The sequence below is a fragment of the Leishmania infantum genome, chromosome 32, assembly GCF_000002875.2.
Source record: "Leishmania infantum JPCM5 genome chromosome 32".
In the NCBI taxonomy this organism is placed as follows: domain Eukaryota; phylum Euglenozoa; class Kinetoplastea; order Trypanosomatida; family Trypanosomatidae; genus Leishmania; species Leishmania infantum.
Window position 1 is genome coordinate 244,300 of NC_009416.2, and position 23,237 is coordinate 267,536.

The 23,237-nt window shown below is 58.4% G+C and overlaps 8 protein-coding genes across 8 annotated transcripts; all 8 read left to right on the forward strand.

Moving 5' to 3' along the window:
- Positions 1–621: 621 nt before the first annotated feature.
- Positions 622–1,326, forward strand: LINJ_32_0730 (putative ubiquitin carrier protein 4; the record flags this gene model as incomplete). The annotated part of the gene is made up of 1 exon (XM_001467694.1): positions 622–1,326. The coding sequence occupies one exon, from the start codon at positions 622–624 to the stop codon at positions 1,324–1,326; it is 705 nt and encodes a 234-aa protein (XP_001467731.1).
- A 5,512-nt stretch (positions 1,327–6,838) lies between these two features.
- LINJ_32_0740 (conserved hypothetical protein) lies at positions 6,839–7,729 on the forward strand (the record flags this gene model as incomplete). The annotated part of the gene is made up of 1 exon (XM_001467719.1): positions 6,839–7,729. The coding sequence occupies one exon, from the start codon at positions 6,839–6,841 to the stop codon at positions 7,727–7,729; it is 891 nt and encodes a 296-aa protein (XP_001467756.1).
- A 681-nt stretch (positions 7,730–8,410) lies between these two features.
- On the forward strand, positions 8,411–9,004 carry LINJ_32_0750 (U6 snRNA-associated Sm-like protein LSm4p; the record flags this gene model as incomplete). The annotated part of the gene is made up of 1 exon (XM_001467720.1): positions 8,411–9,004. One exon carries the CDS (start codon positions 8,411–8,413, stop codon positions 9,002–9,004), a length of 594 nt encoding a protein of 197 aa, XP_001467757.1.
- A 1,759-nt stretch (positions 9,005–10,763) lies between these two features.
- Positions 10,764–12,209, forward strand: LINJ_32_0760 (conserved hypothetical protein; the record flags this gene model as incomplete). Its single annotated transcript, XM_001467721.1, has 1 exon — positions 10,764–12,209. One exon carries the CDS (start codon positions 10,764–10,766, stop codon positions 12,207–12,209), a length of 1,446 nt encoding a protein of 481 aa, XP_001467758.1.
- Positions 12,210–14,670: 2,461 nt separating this feature from the next.
- On the forward strand, positions 14,671–16,464 carry LINJ_32_0770 (conserved hypothetical protein; the record flags this gene model as incomplete). The annotated part of the gene is made up of 1 exon (XM_001467722.1): positions 14,671–16,464. The coding sequence occupies one exon, from the start codon at positions 14,671–14,673 to the stop codon at positions 16,462–16,464; it is 1,794 nt and encodes a 597-aa protein (XP_001467759.1).
- Positions 16,465–17,701: 1,237 nt separating this feature from the next.
- LINJ_32_0780 (conserved hypothetical protein) lies at positions 17,702–18,874 on the forward strand (the record flags this gene model as incomplete). The annotated part of the gene is made up of 1 exon (XM_001467723.1): positions 17,702–18,874. One exon carries the CDS (start codon positions 17,702–17,704, stop codon positions 18,872–18,874), a length of 1,173 nt encoding a protein of 390 aa, XP_001467760.1.
- Positions 18,875–19,528: 654 nt separating this feature from the next.
- LINJ_32_0790 (putative RNA binding protein) lies at positions 19,529–20,236 on the forward strand (the record flags this gene model as incomplete). The annotated part of the gene is made up of 1 exon (XM_001467724.1): positions 19,529–20,236. The coding sequence occupies one exon, from the start codon at positions 19,529–19,531 to the stop codon at positions 20,234–20,236; it is 708 nt and encodes a 235-aa protein (XP_001467761.1).
- A 1,650-nt stretch (positions 20,237–21,886) lies between these two features.
- On the forward strand, positions 21,887–22,777 carry CYC9 (putative cyclin 9; the record flags this gene model as incomplete). The annotated part of the gene is made up of 1 exon (XM_001467725.1): positions 21,887–22,777. The coding sequence occupies one exon, from the start codon at positions 21,887–21,889 to the stop codon at positions 22,775–22,777; it is 891 nt and encodes a 296-aa protein (XP_001467762.1).
- Between the last annotated feature and the right edge of the window lie 460 nt (positions 22,778–23,237).

The following is a 23,237-nucleotide window of genomic DNA, read 5'->3' on the forward strand; positions in this document are numbered from 1 at the left end:
AAAACGAAAAGGGCGACGCGTAGTCCCACAGCGGCCTTCCGCGTTGCTGTGACCTCGACGCCCTCTTCGTTTGCCCTCTTCTCCCTCTATTTCGCATTTTTTTTTCGCTTATCCTTGCCGCTGTCGCTGTACCTCTTCAACGTGTTCGTCCCGCTGCCTCACACTCTGGCTGATACCGACACACCCACATAGAGGAGTACGGCGACCGCGTTGTGAGGGCAAACGCACGCGCACCGAGTGAGACGCAAGCAGACAAAGATTTACTCGACAGCCTGTTTGTGCCTCCCCTCCATATCCTCTCACTACTCTGCCTGCGCCGTTGCTTTCCTCTCCCCCTCACGCACACCGGCATCGCACAAACCTTCGGCTATTCATACTCGGCCCCCCTTTTTGCCCGTTCCGTCTGCCGTGCCCCTGGGATACATCGAGGAAGGCGCAAGGGACTCGGCGGATCGCGAGGGAAGGACAGAGGAGTCCCCCTCCCTCCCTGGTGTCTGCTCCCTTTCAGCCAACAGCACCACCCTTCTTTCTTCTCCGTTGCTGTTTCTCGCTCCACCACAGATCCCAGCCGCCACCACCGAACAAGGGAAAGGAGGCACACATATTTTCACCGCATCCAACATGAGCGGCGCAGGCAACCTCCGCAGCAACCGCCGTCGGGAGATGGACTACATGCGGTTGTGCAACTCAACGCGCAAGGTGTACCCGTCCGACACAGTGGCCGAGTTCTGGGTAGAGTTTAAAGGTCCGGAGGGCACGCCGTATGAGGATGGCACCTGGATGCTGCACGTCCAGCTACCATCCGATTACCCGTTCAAGTCACCGTCCATCGGCTTCTGTAACCGCATCCTGCACCCGAACGTCGACGAGCGTAGCGGCAGCGTCTGCCTCGACGTCATCAACCAGACATGGACCCCCATGTACCAACTGGAGAACATATTCGACGTCTTCCTTCCGCAGCTGCTGCGCTACCCCAACCCATCAGATCCCCTAAATGCGCAGGCCGCGCACCTCCTCCACGCCGACCGCGTCGGCTTCGATGCGCTGCTCCGCGAGCATGTGAGCACCCACGCCACACCAGAGAAGGCGCTTGAGTCGATCCCGGAAGCGTACAGGCCACATGACAACACGAATGAGGAAGAACCAGACGAGGCCAACGCCAAGGACACGGCCTCTGACGGCCCTGTGAATGCAGGGCACTCGAAGGGATTGACGGACTCCTCAGTGACACCGACAGAGGACCACCGAGTCATGCACGACGACATGGCCATCGACGGCGACGAGGACGTAGAGGCCGAGTACGAGCCGGAGGAGATCGATCTTTGATACTTTGCTGCGACCGCCTCTTATACCCGCCGCTTACTCGCGCGTTTGAGGCATTCCTCGAGAAGTTGTGTGCGCCCATCGTCGGCCCCCTTTCCGAGCGCCCTCTCTCGCCGCCGAATGTTGGGAGACTCGCCCGACGAGGCGGCTCTTGATGCCCCAATATGAGTCCTCCATTGCGAGATGAGAGGTGTGCATCTGGCGCTGCTGCCCCTGGAACCCTCCGACAGCGAACAAAAGAGTAGATGCCGAAATGACAACAACAAGTAAAGCTGCACCGTCGATCCTTGCTGTGTGCGTGCGTGCCTGTGTTGGAGCGTGCTGAATTCGCAGACTCCCGTGTCCTCGTGCGCATCCGTCTCCCACCCCCTCGCACTGCTTCACACCCACCCTCACAAAACTCACACATGCATAGGCATTGGCACAACCCCTCTTCGCTTCATTATGTTTTATGTTTTTTTTTTTCCCTTTGTCTTGCTCTGTTTTACCTCTGCTTCCACTCTTTCTTCTTTTTCCCGGTTATCATCTCCGTTCTTGTTCTCACCTTCTCTTTCCTTCGCTGGCCGGTTTCGCTGTTTTTCCTTGTTCTTCCCTTTTGTTTTCGATGTCATCGTTGTTTCTTTGCTGCTGCTGATTTCAGATTTCTGCTTACTTGCGTTCGTGTCTACATGTATGCTGGTTTAAATGAGGGTGGGGGAGGTACTGCTGCTACGGCTCACCCGTTCGATGGTTGTCTGTGTGTCTCTGGTGTCGCCCACCGCACGTCGCTACGGATGCTATAGCGTTTTTTCTCGATGTCGTCTTTGGACGTTTCGTTTTTTCTCCGTAGGTGCGTGTGCATCTTTCTCTCCATCTCCCCCCCCTCGCAGACGAGCCTGCAGTGTCTGACGTTCTCCACTTGAATGGCGAACAGAGAGGAGAGAAAGAGAAAGCGAGGCCTCAGTGCACGGAACGGCGAACGTGCATACAGCGACTCGCACGAATGCGTCCGCCACCATGGAAAATATATGCGCGGGTGGCGAAGCGAGGCGATTAATGCACCTTCATGCGTTCTGATGTTGGGGCGATTCCGAGCTCCCTGGCACACGACCGCACATACACACCATGGCTTCTGTTGTCGCTCTTGTGGTTGTTTCATTCATTGCACTTCTTTGCTACCTTCCTCCCTCTCCCTCACTGGCGAAGGCGTTGGAAAACGAAGAACAACAGCGAAACAGGTGGTCGCCGCCAGAGGCAACCCATAAACAGCAAGAATAGCAATGGCTCTATCAACACCGCAGGAGTGCGAGCTGGAAGAGGAGGCATTTTGTGGAGCGTGTTGCAAGAGCGACAGCGAGAGCTGCAGGAGGATGGTATTATGCACACTCCTCATGTGCCCCAGTATGTGATCGTGTGCGCTCATTCCTGCTCTTTCACGTAACCCCCTCAAGCAAAAAGGCGACAGTAACTCGTCTTCGCCCTTCCCATCTCTTTTCGCTCTACCTATCCACTGCGTGCGTGTGCCTAGGTGTGCCCTCCCTCTCTCCCCTCCTTGCTGACTTGCCCGTATTTTCCTTCTGCGTTTCTCTGTTGTCTTTAAGTGCGAGTTGACCGTGGCGTTGTTTTTCTTTGCCCTTTTTCCTTTGCTCCGTCGGATGAGGCGGGGGTCGTGTAGCCGATTTCCCGCCTGCTTTCTCAGCGTGTCGCCACTCTTTTTTTTTTCTCCTTTTTTCATGTGCCTGTGTGTTTCGACGTTTCCGCCCATTCATTTCGTCCACCATGTTTCTTTGACTTGTTTGCTCTTCCAAATCCCCTTCATGCTCACTCGCGCCACACTTCTGCGCATCTTTTCCACATATGAGGCGGCGCGCGCCTACCGAAACAACAAAAAGGAATAGCAGCACGTGGCATGATGTTAAACTTGTCAGCCCGTTCCAGCACAAGCGTACTTCGCCGTCTCACGCGCACACACGCGTATGCATGTATACCTGTGCACTCTATAGCTCCATGATGGATGTGGGCACCTGGACATGCGCTGCGTGTCATTTCCCCTATTACTTCAGTCCGAATCGACCAATGACTCTTTTTGAAAATTTTTTTATTGTGCCAAGAGCTCAGATCTTTGGACATGTGCATCCGTGTGCATCTCTGTGCGTGCGTGTGTGTGCTCTGCGAACGCCGTAACACTCGCAAAGACATTATTACTTCTTTTTTTTCTCGCGCTGTTTTCCTTGCTGTTTTTGCTTGCCATTCTTGTGCTTTTCGGTCTCTGTCGAACTTTCGGATGATGCCAGCCACTTAACAGTGATATCAGGGTGTAGTGCTCACTCAGTGGGAGGCCAGCAACCTGCAGTCTGCTGCTGGGCACGGTTTCGGGCTCTTGGCGTTGGCAGACGTGCCCGCACTGGAACTTTGCCGAAAAGATGTGCTGGCATGGCCACACTTGTACCACCTCAGCACGAGTGGTGTCTGCGATTCAACGAATATAAACAAGGATATTGAGCTCGCGAGACGGCAGCCGACGATGCTTGCCCAGCTGCGCGCGTGCAGGTGTCTGTACGGTTGGTTCCTGCAGCGGCGGGTGACTGGAGGTGACCGCATGAGGTGCCGATGGTGTGCCGCCTACTACACCGCTGGCACCGTGGGGGTACCCCTGCGCCTCCTGGTGACATGAACGGAACTGCCAGATGGAGACAGCGAGCCACCCGGGCAGCAGCGTTGCCCTGAGGCAGGCCCCGGCCCCGAAAACGCGCGCCCCGCGCGCACGCGCTGCGAATGGCCGCTGGCACGGTGTATCCCGCCCAAGCAAGGCATGGAGCGGTGAGCAGGGCGCGGGCGACGGTGGAGAGGGGCGCGCAGAGATGCACAGTGATGAGCCCCAAAGTGCATGTGTGGGGAACGTGCGGCATCTCCTGCATCGGACCTGGTGGGCTGATGTGGCGCAGATGCCGGAAGCATGAGGGGGCCACCCCGGGCTGCACCGTCGAGCCCCCGCAGACTCCGATGTGGAGAGTCGCCGCACCACATTGAGGAATGCCGCGGCCTGAGGGGACGGAGGGAGAGGCATGGCACACAGGCAGAGTGTGCGGGGCCTCCGAGGGCCCTCGCCTGCAGCTGGGCAACTGCCTCCCTGAGCTCATCCGGCACGCGCCTAGGCCCGCCCCTAATTACCCGCGCGCCAGACGCCAGGGTGTTCCGCCCCTCGAGCAGGACCCCGGAGGTGGCCTGCTTGGATCAAGGCATGCAGTCCAGCCGGGTCCGCCTGGCGCCGATCGCGCAGCACGTATCCGAGGAAGGACGAGAGGTGCACGCTAGAAGCATGGCCCAATGCAGCGGCAGGACGGCTCGTCCCAGACGAGCAGGGCTGAGCCATGGCGCAGCAGAGGTAGGAGAACTGCGATTGCGTGTGTGCGCATAGTTGTTGACTTGCTCGTGGCAGAATGGCCACGCGGACAAAAAATCTCTCAAGCTTTTTCTCTCACTGCCGCTGATGCCACGAGTGTCTTTCGTGTGTGGATGAAGGGATGCATGGCCACAGTCTCGCACAGAAGCATGCTTGTTGTTTTTTATGGGCCCTCCTTAGCAGGCAAGGATGCGCAGAGAAACGCAGAAGTGGCTGCGGAATTCGCGTGTATGCGCTCCTGTACACTCGCACATCTTTTTGCTGTTCTTCATCACTTGCGTGCGGTTGCGTCTTGCCGTGTTTCGGACTTCTTTTCTACTTCCCATCGGTGGTTGTGTCTTTTTTCGCGTTCTTGTCACTTCTTCGTTGAATGTGCGTCTGCGTCTGCGTCTCTCTCTGTGTGTTGTCGACACACGCGGTTGTTGTGGCTGTGCGTCTCTCTCGCTTACTTCTCCTCTTCTTTCCTTCTTCTGCCCCGCTCTTCTCCTTTTTCGTTTAACTTCTCAAAGGTGAGAGAGAGAGGGGGGGTGAGGAGGAGAGGTGGTCAGGGGTGCAGGCCATCCTGCAAACGTTTAATCTTCTCTACTGACATAACTTTGCCTGTGTACGTGTGACAGCTGCTCTTGCTGGACTGTCTTTCTTTCTCACACGCACACACGTCGCCTCTCTTGTCGGGTGCTTGGCGTGCAGCCGACGCCTCGTCATCTTTTTGGACCTTCGCGTGTCTGATCCGCTCGTTCATTTCTCTGTGTTTTGGCCCTGTTCGTTTTTTTGTTTCGTTTTTTTTCACCTCCGTTTCCGTTTTTTTTTTCCCCGCTCTTCTTTGCTACCCGTCTTCTTTTCTTGGTGAGTGTGTTGGGGCGTCGGTGTATATGCGCTTGCGCGTCTGCTCTCCCTCCATCATCATGTGTCCCTGCCTCGGCCTCTCCCACTCTCCCCGTTCTTCTCGCCGAGGAAGGATGGTGATGCCATTCATCTCAAATCTGCGCGTCGTTTTCCTTGCTATTCTTCGTGTTTGTGCAAACTTAGCAAGCCCGTCAAACGCCGCGTCTCATGTTTGTGGGGCCACCTATGCAGAGCCTAGGGGACTGTTTCTCGCGTCTTTGTCTTGCCGAGTAGTAGGCAGCGCTGATGCGCGTGTCGCGCATCCGCACATCACTGCGGCCGCCTTGCAAGCGCATGAGCGGGCGCGCACCTCTTAAAGAAAGCGCCCTTCTTACGTGGCAGAACAAACAGTGAAGCTTGCATTCCCCATAAACGACGGAAAGGGACGAAAACAAGAGCAGCATGGGGATTCAGCACGCACGGAGACACCAGAGAGGGAGAGCGATGTGTGCGCTATCTCTCATGCACCTCTCTGCCGCACGCGACTGTTTGGAGCCAATGTGCCATCGCCCTTCTCCCCCTCCATATGCGGCTTCTCTTTCGACCTTTGGCCGAGGTAGATGAGGGGAGAGGCCAGCCTGTGCTTGTGTCTCGGTTTTTAGGAGAGGGAAGGGTAATGTGGCTTCGCGCACCTGCTCGCCACCTCTGCGTTAGCGGTACGCCTTTCCACTATTGCAGTCGTGTCTGTGTCTCCGCCTCCACGGTACAGCTGGCATTGCGTTCCACGTGCGCGGCTGCCTCGCCGCGGCCGACGCTCTTAGTGGTGCTCGCGCGTTTCACATTACCTCTCGCTGCGGCTTTGCATGTGGAGGCTTCGCCTTTTCTCATCGCCATCTCATCCCTTGCTCTTTGCTTGTACGAGTGCCCGGCTTTATGTTGCTTCATACCTTCTCGTTGGTGCGTTGTTGCCGCATCACACACACACACACACACACACACGTACACGTGTGAGAACGCCAACAGCGCAAACACCGACATAATGAAGTTACTGATAGAGTTCACATCCCACGAACCCACTCCCCCTCCCCTCCCGCGCACGCACATACACACACGCACACATTATCACCTGGCCGGCACATGTGATCCCGCAAGGGTACACTGCCCTCTTTAATCCGTTGTTATTTTTTCGTTTTTTTTTTTGTGCTGTGCCCTTGCCGAGCAGAAGTCTTCTGTGACTGGTAGGCACACGGCGACGAAACGCTGCCGGCAATCCCATCAAGAGCTTCCGGTGTGAAGCGTTTAGCCTCCATGCCGTGCAACGTGTCATGCTCTACCTCCCAGCACAGCGTGACCGACGAGCCGCGCTTTATTATGGATTTTAGCATGAACAAGGTGGCCAAGTACTTCCGTCTATTAGGTTACGACACGCTCTGCTCCCGCGACGTGCCGCAGGCCGACCTCATCCCCGCCGCGTGCGCTGAGGGCCGAATACTTGTGACATGCAGTCGGCCACTAGCACGCAGCGTGCAGCTGCACAACCACCGCGTGCGCACCATGCGGCTTGGCACTGCAAAGGCGATGACAGGCGCTGCGCGTCATGTTGTGGCATACGATTCGGATGGGGAGTCCATCTACTCGCATGAAAGCGGGGAGGTGGACGTCGAGCTACGGTGCCTCTTTACTCAGCAGTGGCGCAGCAGCGAGTTCAAGCGCGCTATGATCGAGCTCATTCAACAGGCGGGGGTGACGTACGACCTGAACCGGGTCTTCCGCCGCTGCGTGACATGCAACGAGCTTCTTGTCACGGTGAAGAAGGAGGAGGTGCGCGGCCGCGTCGTGGCAAAGATTCACGAGATTTACGACGAGTTCACTGAGTGCCCCGCGTGCCGAAAAGTCTTCTGGGGCTTTGATGGCATTTTTGCGATCAACTACAAGAGCTTTCGCTCCCTCAACCTGTTGCGCTCGCTGTGCATCTGCGCTGGGGCCCCCGTGGAGGAGGAGCGGACGCGACTTACTCGACTTCGCTGCTTTCGCTCGTTTCCTCGTATTGCGAAGGTGCTCATCTTCTCCTACCTGGAGGACGTGGATCTAGCGAACATGATCGCCGTTTTCCCTGCACTGCGCGACCTCGCCGAGGAAGTACAGGAAAGTCGCCAAACAGGGGAGCCTGTCCAAAAGATGCGGCTCAGAAAGCGTTGATCTAACCGCGTCGGTTGAAGGACACGCCGACGGGGAGGAAAAGAAAAGAGCCACTGAAGATGTGCCGCGCCGATATCGTCTTGGCAGCCGCAGTTCTCTCGTAAGGTGAGTGTGTCGCACTGTTCTTGCCGCTCACTTATCTACCCGCACACGCACACAGAAGGAAAAAGAGCAGAGCAGCAGAGCGAGAGGAAGAAAGAAAAGGAGACATATGTGCTGCTGCTCTGTTCTTGCTTGCGCGTTTTGAAAGCTTCCCCGCGTTGCTGTCCTTGTCCCCGCCCTCACACCCGCGCTCATGCATGAGAGGTGTACCGCTCACTGCCTTTTCTTTTGACTCTTGCCACCAGGACGAGGCCAAGCGTCTCCAACGGTGACGGTGCGCATCTCCACACTCGGAACGCTGTTCTCAAATTCACACACACACACACACACACACACGCACAAACACACAGTCAGAACCAGAGGAACGTGCGTGAATTGCAGGATGGGCCACACGAAGTGTCCATTAGGGGAGGTTTCTACCGTAAAAGCGGAGGCCGGCAGAGCTTCATCGCTTAGTTGCACCTCCTCGGTGCAAGACGACCAGTGCCTTCATCTTCTCTTCTTGGTCGCGACGGAGGCGGCGCCGAATGTGAGGGCCGCTACACCTGCCTCGCTCATCATGATCCCTCTCTTTTTTCCATGACTAGCACCACGTCATGCACCAATTTAAACGCCTGTCTTGCACTCACTTGTTTTTTCAACCCCTCTGGTCTTCTCAGCGGATCTCTTGCGCCTCTGTTTTGTGACTCGCACCCACCATTCCTCCTCCCCCCTTCCCTGCCCACACGCATGCAGGCACACCTCGAGGCGGCAAGAGGTGCCCTCCACAGGATATTTTGTTGTTACCGTGCACACCCTCACTCCCTCAAACAGACATTCAGAATGAGCTTCGCACGCCGGCCAATCACTCCCATCGAGATCTTGCGTAACTGCCGCGGCAAGGAGGTCTCCATCGAACTTGCGGACGGCGAGACGGTGAACGGCACCGTCATGCGCACGGATCGTGCCATGAACGTGGTAATCAAGCAGTGCACTCGCACTGGCGCTGACGGCGAGTCGTTTTGGAAGTCGCGTGAGTGCTTTATCCGTGGCGCCAGCGTCAAAAACGTGCGTATGACGGACAGTGCACTTGTCGCCGTGCCGGCGCCATCGAAACGCAAGGCGGCGGGCGGCAAAGGCACCGATACCCACAAGGAGAAGTCGGTAGGAGGTGGCAAGCGGCCACGGAAGTAGCGCTGTTTCCTTATGGGAGGTGAATCGGCGCCTTCCTGACGAGGGAGGGGACGGCACACCGCGCAGCGCGTGGTATTTCAGGGGTCTGCACCCCATTGTGTGGGGAGGCGAGGCAGCCCCCACTACCCCTGCCAATGCACAAGCACCTCTGGTGGTGACAGGGTCAGGTGCCTGCGACGAAGGGAGGTCAGAGCGATGCATGGCTGCTGATGCCGGCGCTCAGGCCCTGGATGGCGTTGCGTGGGGGCGACCTGCGACGGTGAACGCGTCTGTGCAGCCCATATGGCCAGGCAGCGTGTGAGCGTGACTGGAGTGCTGCACCTCATGCGCCCCTCGCTGGCCACTGGTGTGGGGAGCCTGAGCCACCCCGCGGCGGGATGCGCGAGGTGGCGACCGGCATAGTGGGGGCAACTGTGGTGCTGACTGCGAGGCGGCGGGTGGGTAGAGCTTGAGGGCAGGGGGCCGTGCTCGGGTGGCTGGGTCGGCGCACGACTGTGATGCGTGTCGAGTGCTGCTTCGCGCGACGCGATGGGCCTGCGACATGCCGGGCGAGTAGGGTGGGCCTGCACCCATGTAGTCTAGCAGTGCATGATGAACGGGCTGAAAAGAGGCGAAGTGGCTGTGTGTGTGTTAGAGGGGGGGGCAAGACTGCACGATTTTGTGACGCCTCTCCGATGGAACGTTTTCTGCTGCTCCTGCTCTTATTGCAAGGCTTTCCGCAGATGGTACACGTGTGCTCGCGTTGTGATGAATGTCTTTCCGGGTGTCTGCGGAGGCGCACGAAGGCGCTCCACTGCGGCAGACACTTGAGACCCGAAGAGTTGCGAAAAAGCAAAGCACGGAGAAAGCGCCCAGGCTGCCAGTGCGTGTCTGCGTATGTGCCGGGACGGCTACAAGAGGAGCTGCATTGTTGAATGATGCGTAAGAGGCCGTGCTTCGCCCTCTCTTGGCAACTGCATATATCTGAGTGCGTGCGCGGGCCGAAACAAGCACCGCGGAGGCCTTTGAACTCCCCCACTCTCGGCATTCTGCCGTTGATCTTCATTCTCTGCCCCGTTTCCTTTCCCTGTCTCTCTCTCTCCGCTCCTTTCGACCTCACCGTGCACTGCGCTCACACACACGCACGCAAACGCTTGCATACCTCTGGCGCAAACGTTCACGCCAAACCCGTTCTACCCTCCCCCCCCCATCCATCCACACACGCCTCGCTCTGTCTTTCTCTGCCCTTGGCAGGACGACACCTTAGCGATACACGTGGGAGGGTGTTTTGGTTTTAGTGGAGTGTGTGTGTCAGTACACGATAGCAGCGGCACGTTGTGGGTGTTGCTCCCGGCACTCCGCTCCTTCGCCCCCCAAAAGGAATAAAAGAGAGGGAAGCGCGCCGCTTGTGCGTGCGCGCGTGTGTGTCTGTGCCTGTGTGCTGTGACGCCGACATCGACAATCAACGACCGTATCTGCTTCTTCCTTTCGTTTCTAGTTTTCCACTTTTTGTTTCGTCTTCCGGTGCGTGCGCGCTTCTGCGCGTTGTGAGCGGTCTCTCTCCCTTCTCCCTATCCGTGGCGGTTGGTGTGCGTCTACGGCAGTGGAAGGCGCAAGCCAAGCAGACGTGGAGGAAAAGAGGCGTCGTTGTGTAATGCTAGGCAATAGCCAGCACACTCTTGCCAGCACAACTTGTGGCCTGCTCGGCCTCCCTCTTAGCTATCAAGGCAGCAGCAGCAGCAACAATACGAGAGGCCCCGCGAGCGGCGAGCGTCAAGGAATGAACCCAGTCACTGGAGGCATTCCCGGAGTTGCGAATGGCGCGCAGATGATGTCGCCGACGTTTCCGTCGCCCCATAGCCTATACAGCCCGCAGCACCACATGGATGTGTACCGCACGAACGGCAGCCTTTCTTTGGCGGCAGACCCGTTCCCCGCGACGCCGTACACCCCCATCAGTAGTCTCTTCATGTCTCCCTCCGTGCGCAACTCACTGACCACCCCGCACTCGGTGCGGCCGCGTCGCCCGGTCACACACGTCACGTCATCGAAGTTTTCCATGTACACCACCATCTACAACCTGGAGCCGGAGCCGAAGCCAAGCGTGATGATGCCCAAGGTGCGCATGCAGATATACCAGACGAGTGCGCGGTACACCGGCAAGGACATTCTTCTGCGACGGCTTGTGAACGTTCCAGTGAAGGAGGAGGAGTGTGCGGCGGTGAAAGAGGCACTGCGGCAGTATCGGCACCCCAACCTGGTGCCACTGACGAACCTCTTCGCCACGGAGGAGTTCGTGATGGGCAGCACTGACGTGATCATGGAGTACCGCTACATGTCCGGGGCAAAGAGTTTGCAGGAGGCCTTTTTTACAGAGGGACGCCGCGCGACGGAGGGACTGCTGTGGTCCTTCACATGTCAGCTCGTCGGCCTTCTCCGCTCCTTCCACGAGACCCTTATTCCGTTGCACGGCTTGCACTGGTCAAAGATCATCTACGTCGAGACGACCGGGCGATTCTACTTCACCGGCTTGGGACTGACAGACCTGCTAGAACCGCGCGGCACAACGGTGCAGCAGCACATCCTCATGAAGCAAGACATTCAAGCCCTCGGCTTTATCCTCTTCCAGCTCGCCTCTCGGAACCTCAATGTCAAGCTGGAGACCTTCACGAACAAGCAGCCGCTGCCCGGCTTCTCACAGAGCTTCTGGGAGCTCATCAAGACATGTCTGGAGGGTCACGCCGACTCGGCCCAGCTGTGCCACGCTCTCGGTGAGCGGATGTCGATGGAGGTGGGCCACCAGGAGGGACACACGGACTTTCTAATGTCCCAGTGTCAAAAGGAGATGCACAACGGCCGTGTGATGCGCCTGCTCATCAAGCTGAGCTTCGCTCTAGAGTCGCCGGCGGAAGTGCACGAGTACACGTCGGAGAATCAGCGCTATGTTCTGCGCCTCTTCAACCAGTTCCTGTTCAACCAGGTGGATGAGCAGAACCGAGTGAACGTGGACTGGGGCCACGTGTACCACTGCCTGAACAAGCTGGACATCGGCTCTGACGAGACGATCCAGCTGATCGGCACGGACACCAGCAACACTGTGCTCGTAGTGAGCTACGCTGACTTGCGTGCCATGCTCGACAGCGTTTTCGATCGTGTGCAGCAGGTGTCGCAGATGACGACGGACGTCGACCCTCAGCGGTACACCATGACACCTGGTAGCATATAGACGCCGCAAGCAAGAGGGTCGCGACGTGGGTACGTCGGCTTGCTCTTGGTGCGCATGCGCGTGTGGCTCTCGATTGAGTGTGCCTGTGTGGAATGGAATGCGATGCTCATCTTCGTTCTTTTTTTTTCGTCCTCTTCCCCGTTGCGTTTTGCCTTTCTTGGTATTTGCCGCCCCTGGTGCAGTCTGCGTGTGCGCACAAAGGGAGGCGAGGGAGGAGAAGGAAAAGGATAAGCATGCACAAGTTCTGCGGGTTGGGTGCCGGTGGGCCTGTGTGCGTGTGTTCGTATGTTGTTCTGTATTTGCTCTTTGCCTTTGGTTTCTTTTTGTCCATCTCTTGGAGTGTGTGTGTGTGTGTAGGTGTGTGTGCCGATGCGCGGGGCACGTGCTCTCCGTTGCTTCATTCATCAAACGTTGGAGCTCTATTACTACATGGGACTGCGTGTCTGTGTGCCGGTGTTTGGGGAGTGCTTGCACACGGAAAATCGAGGGCGGCTGCTGAGTGAGAAAGAGAGATAGAGAGATATTGGAATTCACTGTCTGGTCCGTCAAGCATGATTTGCACGATGCACCGGCACAGAGTGCAATCGAACCTTCCTGACGCCTATGACGGAGGCGTGAAAGGCAAAGGCGTGCATCCTCTCAGTGCGAACACGTGTGTGTGTACGTCTGATGTCGGCCTTGATGCTAATGACGTAGCACCTTGTGGGTTCGTCTATGCGTGCGCGGTGTGTTTTTCTCCTCCAGGTTCACCCACCCACCCACACACACTCTCTCGCCCTCTTTCTACGTTCATGTTTGCGTACGCGTGTGTGCGTGTTTGTGTGTGCGCGTCGGCCGCCGTGGTGGACCACAAGCGTTGGGGCCAGTGCTCTTTGTTCTATTTTTATTTTTCTTGCTCGCGTCCTCTCTGTTGCTCTCGTTCTTTTGTGTGGGCTCGTGGCGACACGCGTTCTGTATACGTGCGTGTGGGATCGTGCGTGCCGGGTGGTGTCTGTGCGTTGTTATTGGGACCGTTTTTTTTTTCTTTTTTTTGTCTGTCATGATGTGTATGTGCATGTGCGCGTGTGCGTGTGTGTGTGTGTCGTCTGCCTTTTCACTGTTATTTTACTGTTTTTTTTTTCCTTTTAGCTCTCTCATGTTTGCCCTCCTCTCGCTCTCCCCGCCTCTCATCCTCGCCCCTTCGGATGTTTTGTTTTGTGTTGTTGTTCGGCCCTCCTCCCTCTTTCTCGCCTTCCCACCCTCGTGTCGCTTCAGTGCTGCCCCCCTCCCCCTCTGTCTCTCCCGTAATCGCTCTTGTGGTATTGATCGCTGGTCTGCGCACGCTTCGCAGCTTTACCTGTTCCGTCCATCTTGACGCTGGTCGAGATTGCAGTAGAGGTGAAGCGGTGGCAAAATGTCTATGCTTGTGTGCGTGTGCGCGCGTGTAGGGCAAGCCGGCAAACTGCTTCGAGCGCAGACACATGAAGAGCGTGAGAGGGAGAGCGAGGGAGCTAGGGAAGAGTTGACCATAGAATGAAGGGATGAGAAGAGAGCGAGAAACGGCGAGAGACAGAGGAAGACTTTAAAGACGCCAACAAGCAAACGAAGAGACAAAACCAAGAAAACGCGACAGCAGCTAGCAACACAAAAGACGAAACTACCGGGAGGGGCATGCAGTCGCTGTTTTTCGGCGTCTTCCGGGGCCTGCCACCGCTGTCGCCGTCGTAGTGGCACCTCACGCCCCTTCAGTCTTGCTCTTGTCGCCTCAATCTGTTCCTGGTCGCGCCGTCTCTGAGATGTGCAAAGCCCGACTGAGCGAGGCTTCTCCCTTTCCAACTCATTTTCTGCGATGCTCGTGCGCACTAGTGGTGCGGAGAGGCAGGCTGTGGCCCTTCCAAGTCACACCATCCCCCTCACTCAGGGCACAGCGACGCCCACAGCGATGCAGAGGAATTCGGTGAAGAGGCTCGGTTCTGTATGCGGGTATGCTTTTCTGATTGTCTTCTGCTCGTAGACGGCACGCTCCGACTCACGCGCGCACACCTTCACATTCAGAGACGTGCGCTACGACTGAGGCCCTTGGCCAACCATGCTGCGCGCCTGTCGAAGGCGCGTTTCTCTTGCTGCGCGTTTCGACGTGATAGCGATCCCAACACAACACCTCTGTCACTCTCTCTTTTTTGATCTCTCTCGTTGCTCTGCGCGTGTGTCTTTGCCCTATCGGCGGTATCGGCATCCTCGAGCCGTGCGTCCACGCTCGACAGCAAAGGAGGAACCTCCGCCGCGCTTCAGCTTCATACCTCTGTGCTGAGTATTTCGGGCGTGCATCCCTTTCTTGCCACCCCCGTCCCTTTCCACTCGTTCTGCTGTTGCAGAGACAGTGCGGATCCCTCTTTTTTTGTTTGGTCTTGTCCTGAGCGACGCCCTCTCCCCACTTCCATTCCTCTCGCTCTTTGAAACGCAGAGGCGGTAGCATGCCGGGATGGCGGCGATGACCAAAGACGTGATTGTGGCCTCGTGCAAGGCCAATGGCGGGTACGCCGCGCCGTGCCTCAACGATCAGCTCTTTCTTCACTGCTGCGGTTTCACCTTGATTCAGAACCTGGAGCCGTACAAGGATGTGAAGGTGCTGTGGCTCGAGCAAAACGCGCTTTCCGAGCTCAGCGGCTTGGAGAGCCAAAAAGACACTCTCGTTTCTCTCTTTGTGCAGAACAACCTCATTCGGTCACTATCATCGTTGACGGCGACTCTCCACGGCCTGCGCGTGCTGAACGTGTCGCACAACTACCTGACCTCTCTCCACGGCATTGCCGCGGGGTGTCCGTCGCTGGAGACGTTGCAGGCGTCTCATAACCAGCTCACGTCTCTCGAAGTGTGCGAGGAGCTCTGGCAGCTGGCTGGCAGCCTCACCAGTGTCGACTTGTCCTTCAACCGCATCGAGACCGCCCGCGAGCCGGCCGGCAGAGCCGTCACAGCCCCCGGCGCTACCGCCACCACCGCGGCCGTGGGAGAGTCAGAGTGCACTGCAGACGACGGCGATGTTCGCATAGTCGACGCTTCGGACATCAGCGCCATCGCACCCGTCGCTGTCTCCACCACGGCGGTTGCGCTTCCCAAGCCGGACCCGCTCGCCATAGCACAGTTTTTCCAGCACCTCCCGCTGGTCAGCGTCATCTATTTCCAAGGTAACGGACTGTCCCACTGCTTGCGTCACTATCGACGCAACATGATCCTGCACCTGCCCGCCCTCACCTACCTCGATGACCGTCCCATTTTTTCAGAGGAGCGCCGTGTGACGGAGGCGTGGGGCCGCGGCGGAGACACGGCCGAGGCGGCCGAGCGTGCGACTATCCGCGAGGAAAAGCGTGCACATCTCACCCGGTGCGTAACGTTGCTGACAGAACAGCGAGAGGAGCAACGGGCGGTGCGGGATCGTCTGACGCGGCAGCTTGACCAGCGCCGCGCGCAGGAGCTGGAGGAGCTGACTCAGCGGCGTCGGCGCGACCGCGACAACCGCGCCGCCGTGGAGTCTGCAGAGGTTGTCGCCCGTGACGTTGTGGAGAAGGCGGAGCAGGATGCTCGCTGGGACGCTGAGGAGCTCTTCCAGGAGGCCCACAGGGCCATGTTGGTGGCCGAGACGGAGCGCCGCCACGCCTACGAGCAGCGTGTGGCTGTGAAAGAGGCTGCACAGGCCGCGGCGGAGGAGGCGGTGGCAGAGCGCAAGGCGGAAACTGGTGCTGGCAGCGGCGACGACGACAGCGACACCGCCAGTGCCGCCGCGGCTGCTGCCCTGAAGGTGCTCGAGGACGCGGCGACGTGTTCGCCCGACGGATTCTCCTCCACGTGCCGTGACATTGATGCCACCGACACGATCGCGACGACACTCGAGACGCCTCTCTCCCCACCTTCGAGCGTTCTTGCCGCACTACTGCAGTTGGATGACGACGTTCTGAAAGAGATGGAGATGGAGATTGAGCACGTGCTCCATGACATCAACTCCAACGCACTCCCCACCAAGTACGCTTCGACCGCCCTCGACGCTGGGGCAGGGGAGCTCGATCACAGTCGCGCCATGTTCTCAGGCCACCAGGTCTGGGACCGCGCCACGTTGCTTATGGAGAAGAATGTGCGTGCCGCGGTAGGACACGTGTCGAAGCAGCTGCGGGCACAGCGGAATCAACAGCGGCGTCGCAGCTCTGACGTGCTACAGGAAGAGGTGTGGCAACGTTTCGAGGAATGGAAAGCGCGCCGGGCCTCTCAGCCGTTGGATTTGTAGGACAGAGAGAGTAAGAGAGGCGGAGCAGGAAGATACCACTCTTCCTGCTCTGTATTTTGTTCTTTTTCTATTCTCGCTTCAACTGTTCTTCTCCTCCTCCCTATAGACCGTGCCACGTGCCTCTTCGCGATTGCTTCTAACGTGCGTTTCTCTGCAGATTGCATGCTTGTAGGCCTTTTCTCTCCTCTCCACGTACCCTCTCCCCTCTCCCCCACCCCCGTTCCGCGGCTTTCGCTGTCTGTCTCAGTCCTCTGCATGATGTAGATATGCCACCGCTGCGCTGTGCTTTGAATCCGATAAAGTAGCGCTTACAGCTCCGTCTTCCTCATTTTTTTTGTGTGTGCGCGGCCTCGCTGTGATTGTCCTCTGGGTGGGGTGAGGTGCCGTGCTGCGTGTGTTTGAAAGAGGAAGCAAAGACGAAGGAGGGCATCGCTGTGGTGGTGCAGAGCTGTGCAACGCAGGGATGCATCCAGCCTTAAGCCCTCCCTGGACTCTTCGCAGCACCTCCGGTGTTTGTTGCCGCTGTCCCCCCATGTAGTTCCCCACTCGTGTAACGCGATCGGTGAGCAAGAGTCAGTGCGCTCACTCGGCCCCGTCCCCTTCATTCTCTCTGCCCTCCTCCCTCTCCGTGCTTGCACACATAGGAGTGCAGCTCCGCTCGTTACTTGTCAAAGGCTCTGTAAACACACGCACAGATGACGGCAGCAGGGCCATTTAAATACGAGTGCGGCATCTCAACGTATCGAACATCTCGCTCTTGCTCGCGTGAATGCGCCACACGTGAGATACAGAGAAAAGGTGAGTCGTGGTCCGCTATTCAACCACTATGCGCGGTGCGAGAGGAGAAAGAGAGCCGTGGCTTTGCGCGTGAGCCAGCGTACGCCTGGCAGCATCTTCGCTCCTTTTCTCCAGATCGTATTTCAGCTTGCCTCCCGCGCGGAGCGCACTGCGCCGTGCAGGAGACGAGCGAGCCTTGCGCCCCCCCTCCCCCCGTACCTGCACCCATGTACGTGCTGCACTGCTCTGCTGTCTGGCTTGTGTTCTTGTTACTCTCCTGTGTGCCTGCAAATCTCTTGGTTCCTCTGTTCCCTTTTCGCCGCTCCATGCGCTGTGCAACGACATTTGCGCCACGTCTTCCCCACCCCTCCCTCCCGCACCAGTGGCAGGGGAGACAGCTGTTAAGCACGTGGGACTTTCTGCTTCCATTCCCGATTTTTTTTTCAGTTCCCTCTCTCGGATGCCAGGGGCGAGTGACAGAGGAGCCGGTTATGTGTCGTGCCGCATCCATTGTCTACCCGCGTGCTTCTCACGTGCGGTCATTGCCGTTTGCAAGCTGAACTCACCAGCGCCAGACATTCCACCGCTTGTCTCTCTCTGCAGGTGTGGACTGCCGGGCTACAGCGCACGGGAAGGTGAAGTGTTCAGCGCAGCGGCCAGCGGCCTTCATCCACGACAGCAGCTGCCCTTCGTGCTCTCTCGCGTTGCCGCCTCCAAGGCAATTGCGTCGTTGTCGCCCGACGATCGCGCCGCCTGTCTGAAAGAAAAAGACGGCCTCACCGTCGTGTTCACGGATCGTCGCGAGGCGGCGCCAACGCTGCACGGGTGCTGCCTCAGCATTGCACACGAAGACTCGGTCGCGGCATCGGTGGCATGGCCAGTGCTATCGTCCGACTCTTCTTCCTTCAAGGACTATAATGCGGCTTCAGAGAGGCTCTACATGGGAGCACAGCTGGCGTGCTCGCACTCCACTTTGCCTGATGCGACGGCTACCTCTTTTACATACGCAATCGACGTGGCAAACGTGGCGGAGGTTCACCGCGTGCGCAGCCGCTTTCCCCACCTCGGCCAGCGATGGATGCCTCAGTGCACCACGACCGCGTCCGCCGACGATGTAGGGCGTGCTTTAACGTGCGTTCAGAAGCAGCACCAGGAATGTGTGGCGGCGGTGGGGGCGCCGCGGGACAGCCACGGCGGCGAAGGCGCCAGCGCACGCCAGGCGGCATGCCGCCGAGATGAGTGGTGGAAGCACTTGGCCACGCCGTATGTCACCGAGGCGGACGCATATGCCGCAGTGGTGCTGGCGCAGCACTGGGGTGCGCGTGAGTGCGCCGTGAAGCTGTTAGGCATCCCTGGTCGCTCTTTCGCATACGAGTGCGTGCGTGCGCTGCCGCCAGGAGGTGGTGGTGCGGTGATTATGGAGTCCACCCCGTTTACAGCGTCTTTCCTGGTGCCACACACCCTCTATTCTGCGGAGGTACACGGCGCTGAGGCGGCGACCTTGGCGCGGCAAGGACTGCATCCTCTTCTATACCTCTATACATGGACGGAATGGGTGCCGCTCAATAACACGGTGGATCTCCCCTACGTGGTGGTGCTGGCCTGCGCACCTTGTCGCTCAGGCGCACGGTGATGCACCCTCTCTCTCTGTTTGTAAGTGTGCCGCGCGCGCTTCTTGTTTGAGAGGTACATCCCTTCTGCCATGGTGGCGGTGCGGGCGGACGCGTGCATTGCTAGCTGCAAGCAACGGTGGCGCACTGAGGGGCACTCCTCAGCCTTTTGCTGGCTATGCCTGCATGTCAAACACCGACTTCGCAACTGCTCTCGACCCGGGCACAATGAGACGACCCGCAAGCGGCAGAAGCAATGAAACGCGAGACCAATGCAACACGTCAAACGCGGTCGTCTTTTATGTGATCTGAGAGTTCACGTTGTATCCCATTGCGTATCGGTGGTGATAGTGCTGTGGCCGAGGACTCCTCGACTGTCAGCATTCGTGCTTCTGCTCTTCATGCACACACTCACCTTCTTACCCACTCGCTCTTTCTCTCTTCAACCTTATCGACTCTCTGGTGCTTTCGTGCCTCTTTTGTGCCAACGCGCGCAACACACACACGCACACACACGAACGCACACCACATCTGCTTCGGTGACGCTTCTCTCCCTTCCTCTCTGCGCTCGCGCGGCTCCAACCAACACACCTGCCACGCAGCTTTCAGCTCTCAGCGATCACCTCGGCCTTCGAGTAATAAAAATCACCCACCTTCACACCTCTTCACGTTCCAACATGCCCGCCAAGGCCGCCGCTAAGCCCGTCAAGCCCGCCACGAAGGCAGCGCCCAAGCCCGCCAACAAGGCTCCCGCGCCGAAGGCTGCTGCCGCGAAGCCGGTCGCCAAGGCTGCGCCGAAGGCCGCCGCCCCCGCTGTCCGCCCCGCCTCTGGCTCGTCTAACGGCGTGTACGTGAAGAACTGGGGCACCGGCTCCGTCGCCGACGCCACGAATGTCTTTTCTGCCGCCGGCAAGGTGGTCAAGGTCCAGCTGCGCCGCCAGCGCTACGCCCTCGTCTTCTTTGAAAACTCTGCCGCTGTGAAGAAGGCCATCGACCTCTTCAACGAGAAGGAGGTGCTCGGCCAGACTGTGCTGGTGGTGCCGGCAAAGGCCAGCCCCAAGCCGGACGCGCACGAGAACTCCTCGTGCGTGTTCGTCAGCCCCATCTTCCGCCCTTCGACGACGAAGGCGCAGGTGATGGAGCTGTTTGCTGGTGTGAAGGTCCAGCGCCTGCGTATGTACCGCCAGAACTTCGCGTACGCCTACCTCGACTCCCCCGCTGCGGCGAAGAAGTTCGTGGAGGAGAAGAACGGCACTGCGTTCCGCGGCCACACGCTGCGTGTGGCGCTGTCGGCTCGCTCTCTGGAGAAGCTCCGTGCTCGCCAGGAGGTCGCCAATGTCGTCATTGCCGCTCACCGCCACTACAAGGTGCATGAGCGTCAGTAAATCGGCAAGGCACCTCCTTCGTGATGCACAGCGCCCGGATGCTTCGGCAGAGGGCGTGCCTCACGCCGCTTTCGCCTACACACGCGCGCACCTTATCCGCCTTCTCACCTCCTGACCTTTCCTTCTCTTTGAGTTGCTCATCTTCACCGCGCCCGCTGTACCGCTCCCTCTCTTGAATGTTCCTTCTCTTGCTCACTGCGAGGGAGGGGCAGACATAGATAGGAAGAAACACTGAGACGGAGGGCAGTGAGGATGTGTAAGGCAAGCGCGCGCGAGAGGGAGAAGTAGGGAGCGAGAGCGACGGTGCTCTGTGGCCTCCATGTCTGCGTGTGTATGTGTGTGTGTCTGTGCGGAGGATGGCGGCGTGAGGGCGCATTAATGCCCCCTCCCCCCACTCCACCCCCAGCCGTTACCTCTTTTTTCTGTGCGACGTCCTGGCATCACTTTTTTTCCGTTGTTTGGACGCACACACGTGCTCTCCCCGTCGCACAGGAGGAACGGCCCTCGCTGAAGCTAACCAGAAGGCAATACAAGTAACGCGTCTCCCATCCTTTCCTTTTCCTAAGTGTGCAGGCTCTCGCTTTCCCTCTTTTCGCCGCATGACACTCCGCCCATACCCTTTGCATGGAGGGGAGGGAAAAGGGGTGGAGAGAGAGACGTGCATGGGCCACGCGGACTGATTTCTTTTGTGATTTGTTTTCTTGTTTGTCATGCCCTTCATTTTCCTCCCCCAAACAACAATCAAACGAAGAATCGCCGATGAGGAACCAGATCGTGTTGGCTTGTGCATGCGTGCATGTTTGTGGGTGTGCGGGGGTTTTTAGTCCCACCTGCACGCCCACACCCATCCACACAGGTACGACTTGGCCTCTCTGCGAAGTCACCCCCGCCGCCCGCCGCCACGCAGCGTCTCTCGCGGGATGGGCTCCATCGTGCGCCGTGTACCCACGCGAGAGAAAGCGGTGGGGGAAGGGTGCCGCTCTGCCACACTCTTCAGGCTTGTTCGTCTGCCTTTGTGCCGCTTCTCTGGGTGGGAGCTGCTGGAACCCCTTCGCACGCCACGTCGTCACCATGACCTGGCCAGTGCGGTGCGCGCCATGAAAACCTCCATAGCCCATCATCTTATGCGCATCTCCCTCTCTCTGCGGCGGCGTCATCTCCTGTTTTCCCGGCACCGAAAACACACACACACACATACACACATGCACACACATATAAAGCCGCATCCGCATACGCCTACACGCGCCCTTTTGAGCTGTGCAGCCGCACTTGGTGATTTGATACCGCCTACGTCCCCCCCCTCATACACACACAAGGTACGCACAGGGAGAGGGAGAGCAAGAGAGCCGACGCAGGTGAAGAAGGACAGCCGTGCACGCATCGGGGTGCCGACAACAGAGGAAAGGACACCGACGCCTTTGCCCGTTTCTTTTTTTTTTTCGCTTCCTTCCCTCCTCTCTCCCTCCTCTCCGTTGTCGAGCTGGCAGTCGTGGTTGGGGCTTCTGTGGTAGGGGGGGGGGCGGAACTGTGTCGACACGCACCGCTTGGGCTTTCTCCGACCTGTGGCGGTGCGCACTGCCCTTTTCTCTCCATCTACACGCCATCCTTGATGCACGCAACATCACAAAGGACCCTGCGTTACACCGCAATATGTCGTCAAGCCCATCGTCGCCGGTGCACAGCTCACCTGCGTCTACCGGCTTCGCTGCTCCTTACCTGCCTTCCTTCACGCGCCGCTACTTTCGCCTTTCTCAGTCTGCCTTTGTCATCTCCGACTACCTTGTGCGCAAGTTCCGCCTCACTGAGAGCGTCCTGCTAACGTCGCTGTGCTACTGGCACGAGTTTGTCGCCGCGCACGGGCTGCGCAAAGCCAACGAGATCGTGCTGGCCACCACGTGCGTCTTCCTCGCTGCGAAGGTGGAGCATGCGCACATACGGCTGGCGCGCCTAGTGGAGGCTGCGTTTGACCTCGATGTGAACACGACTGCTCCAGCAGAGCTGGAGCAGTGGTGCCGTGCCGTGCTGGACGTGGAGCTGGTGTTGTGCGATACCATCGGCTTTGACTTTGTGCGCATCTTCCCCCTTGCTGACACTCTGCGATCGGTGCAGACCCTGGCTGAGGCGGGGCAGCTGCAGGACGCTGCACGGCAGGAGATTGGCACGGCAGTGCGACGCGTCTTTCTTTTCTCCTTTGTCACACCGCTCTGCATCAAGGTGTCGATGCAGCGACTCTGCACGTCAATCCTCTATATGATCGTGACGGCAGCGCGCAGGGAGCTGGTGACGGCTTTTCAGTCCATCTGGAGTGCCCCAGAGGCCGAGTTTCCCGATGAGGCGGAGCTGGAGGGGATTACGGCCGTGCTCATGGACGTCTTCGCGTACCTGCACAAGAAGTTCGGCGTGCCGGCACTGGACGACGTCAACGAGGCGCGATACAAGCGCTGCCGATCGCAGCATGGTAACGATGCTGGTGTCGCGAGCTCCGTCTTTAGCAGCGCCAGCGCCGACTTTACACCACTCATGAAGATGTCGGAGCAGTGAGTGGCCTGCCCGAGGTAACTTTTCGACTGCAAGAGAGAACAGCAAAGAAAGCGGCTTTCGCAGTCTGATGGACTGGAACTTGACTTCTTGTGAGGTGCGCCGAACTCTCTGTCCGCTGCTCGTGGCCACTCACGGTGGAAAGGCCGAAGGGAGAGCAGCATTGGGGGGGGGTTTCATGGTGTATATGTGTGCGGACTCGTATTTGCCCCCTGCTTTCTCCCTTTTCTGTCTCTTGGTCTAGTACACCGGTGCGATGACGGCGTCAGAGTCGGTCTCTTGTTTCCTCTTCACAATTGTGCCCATTAGCACATACTGTGCACCTGCGCTTGCGAGTGACTGCTACTATGCTTCTCCAGAAAGGAAAAAAGGGGGCGAACATGAACAAGGACGGTGCCACGCAAGACGTCGCTAAGCCTTGGCAGCGGGAGGGGGCTCGGGTAGCGCTGCTGCCGAGAGCCGG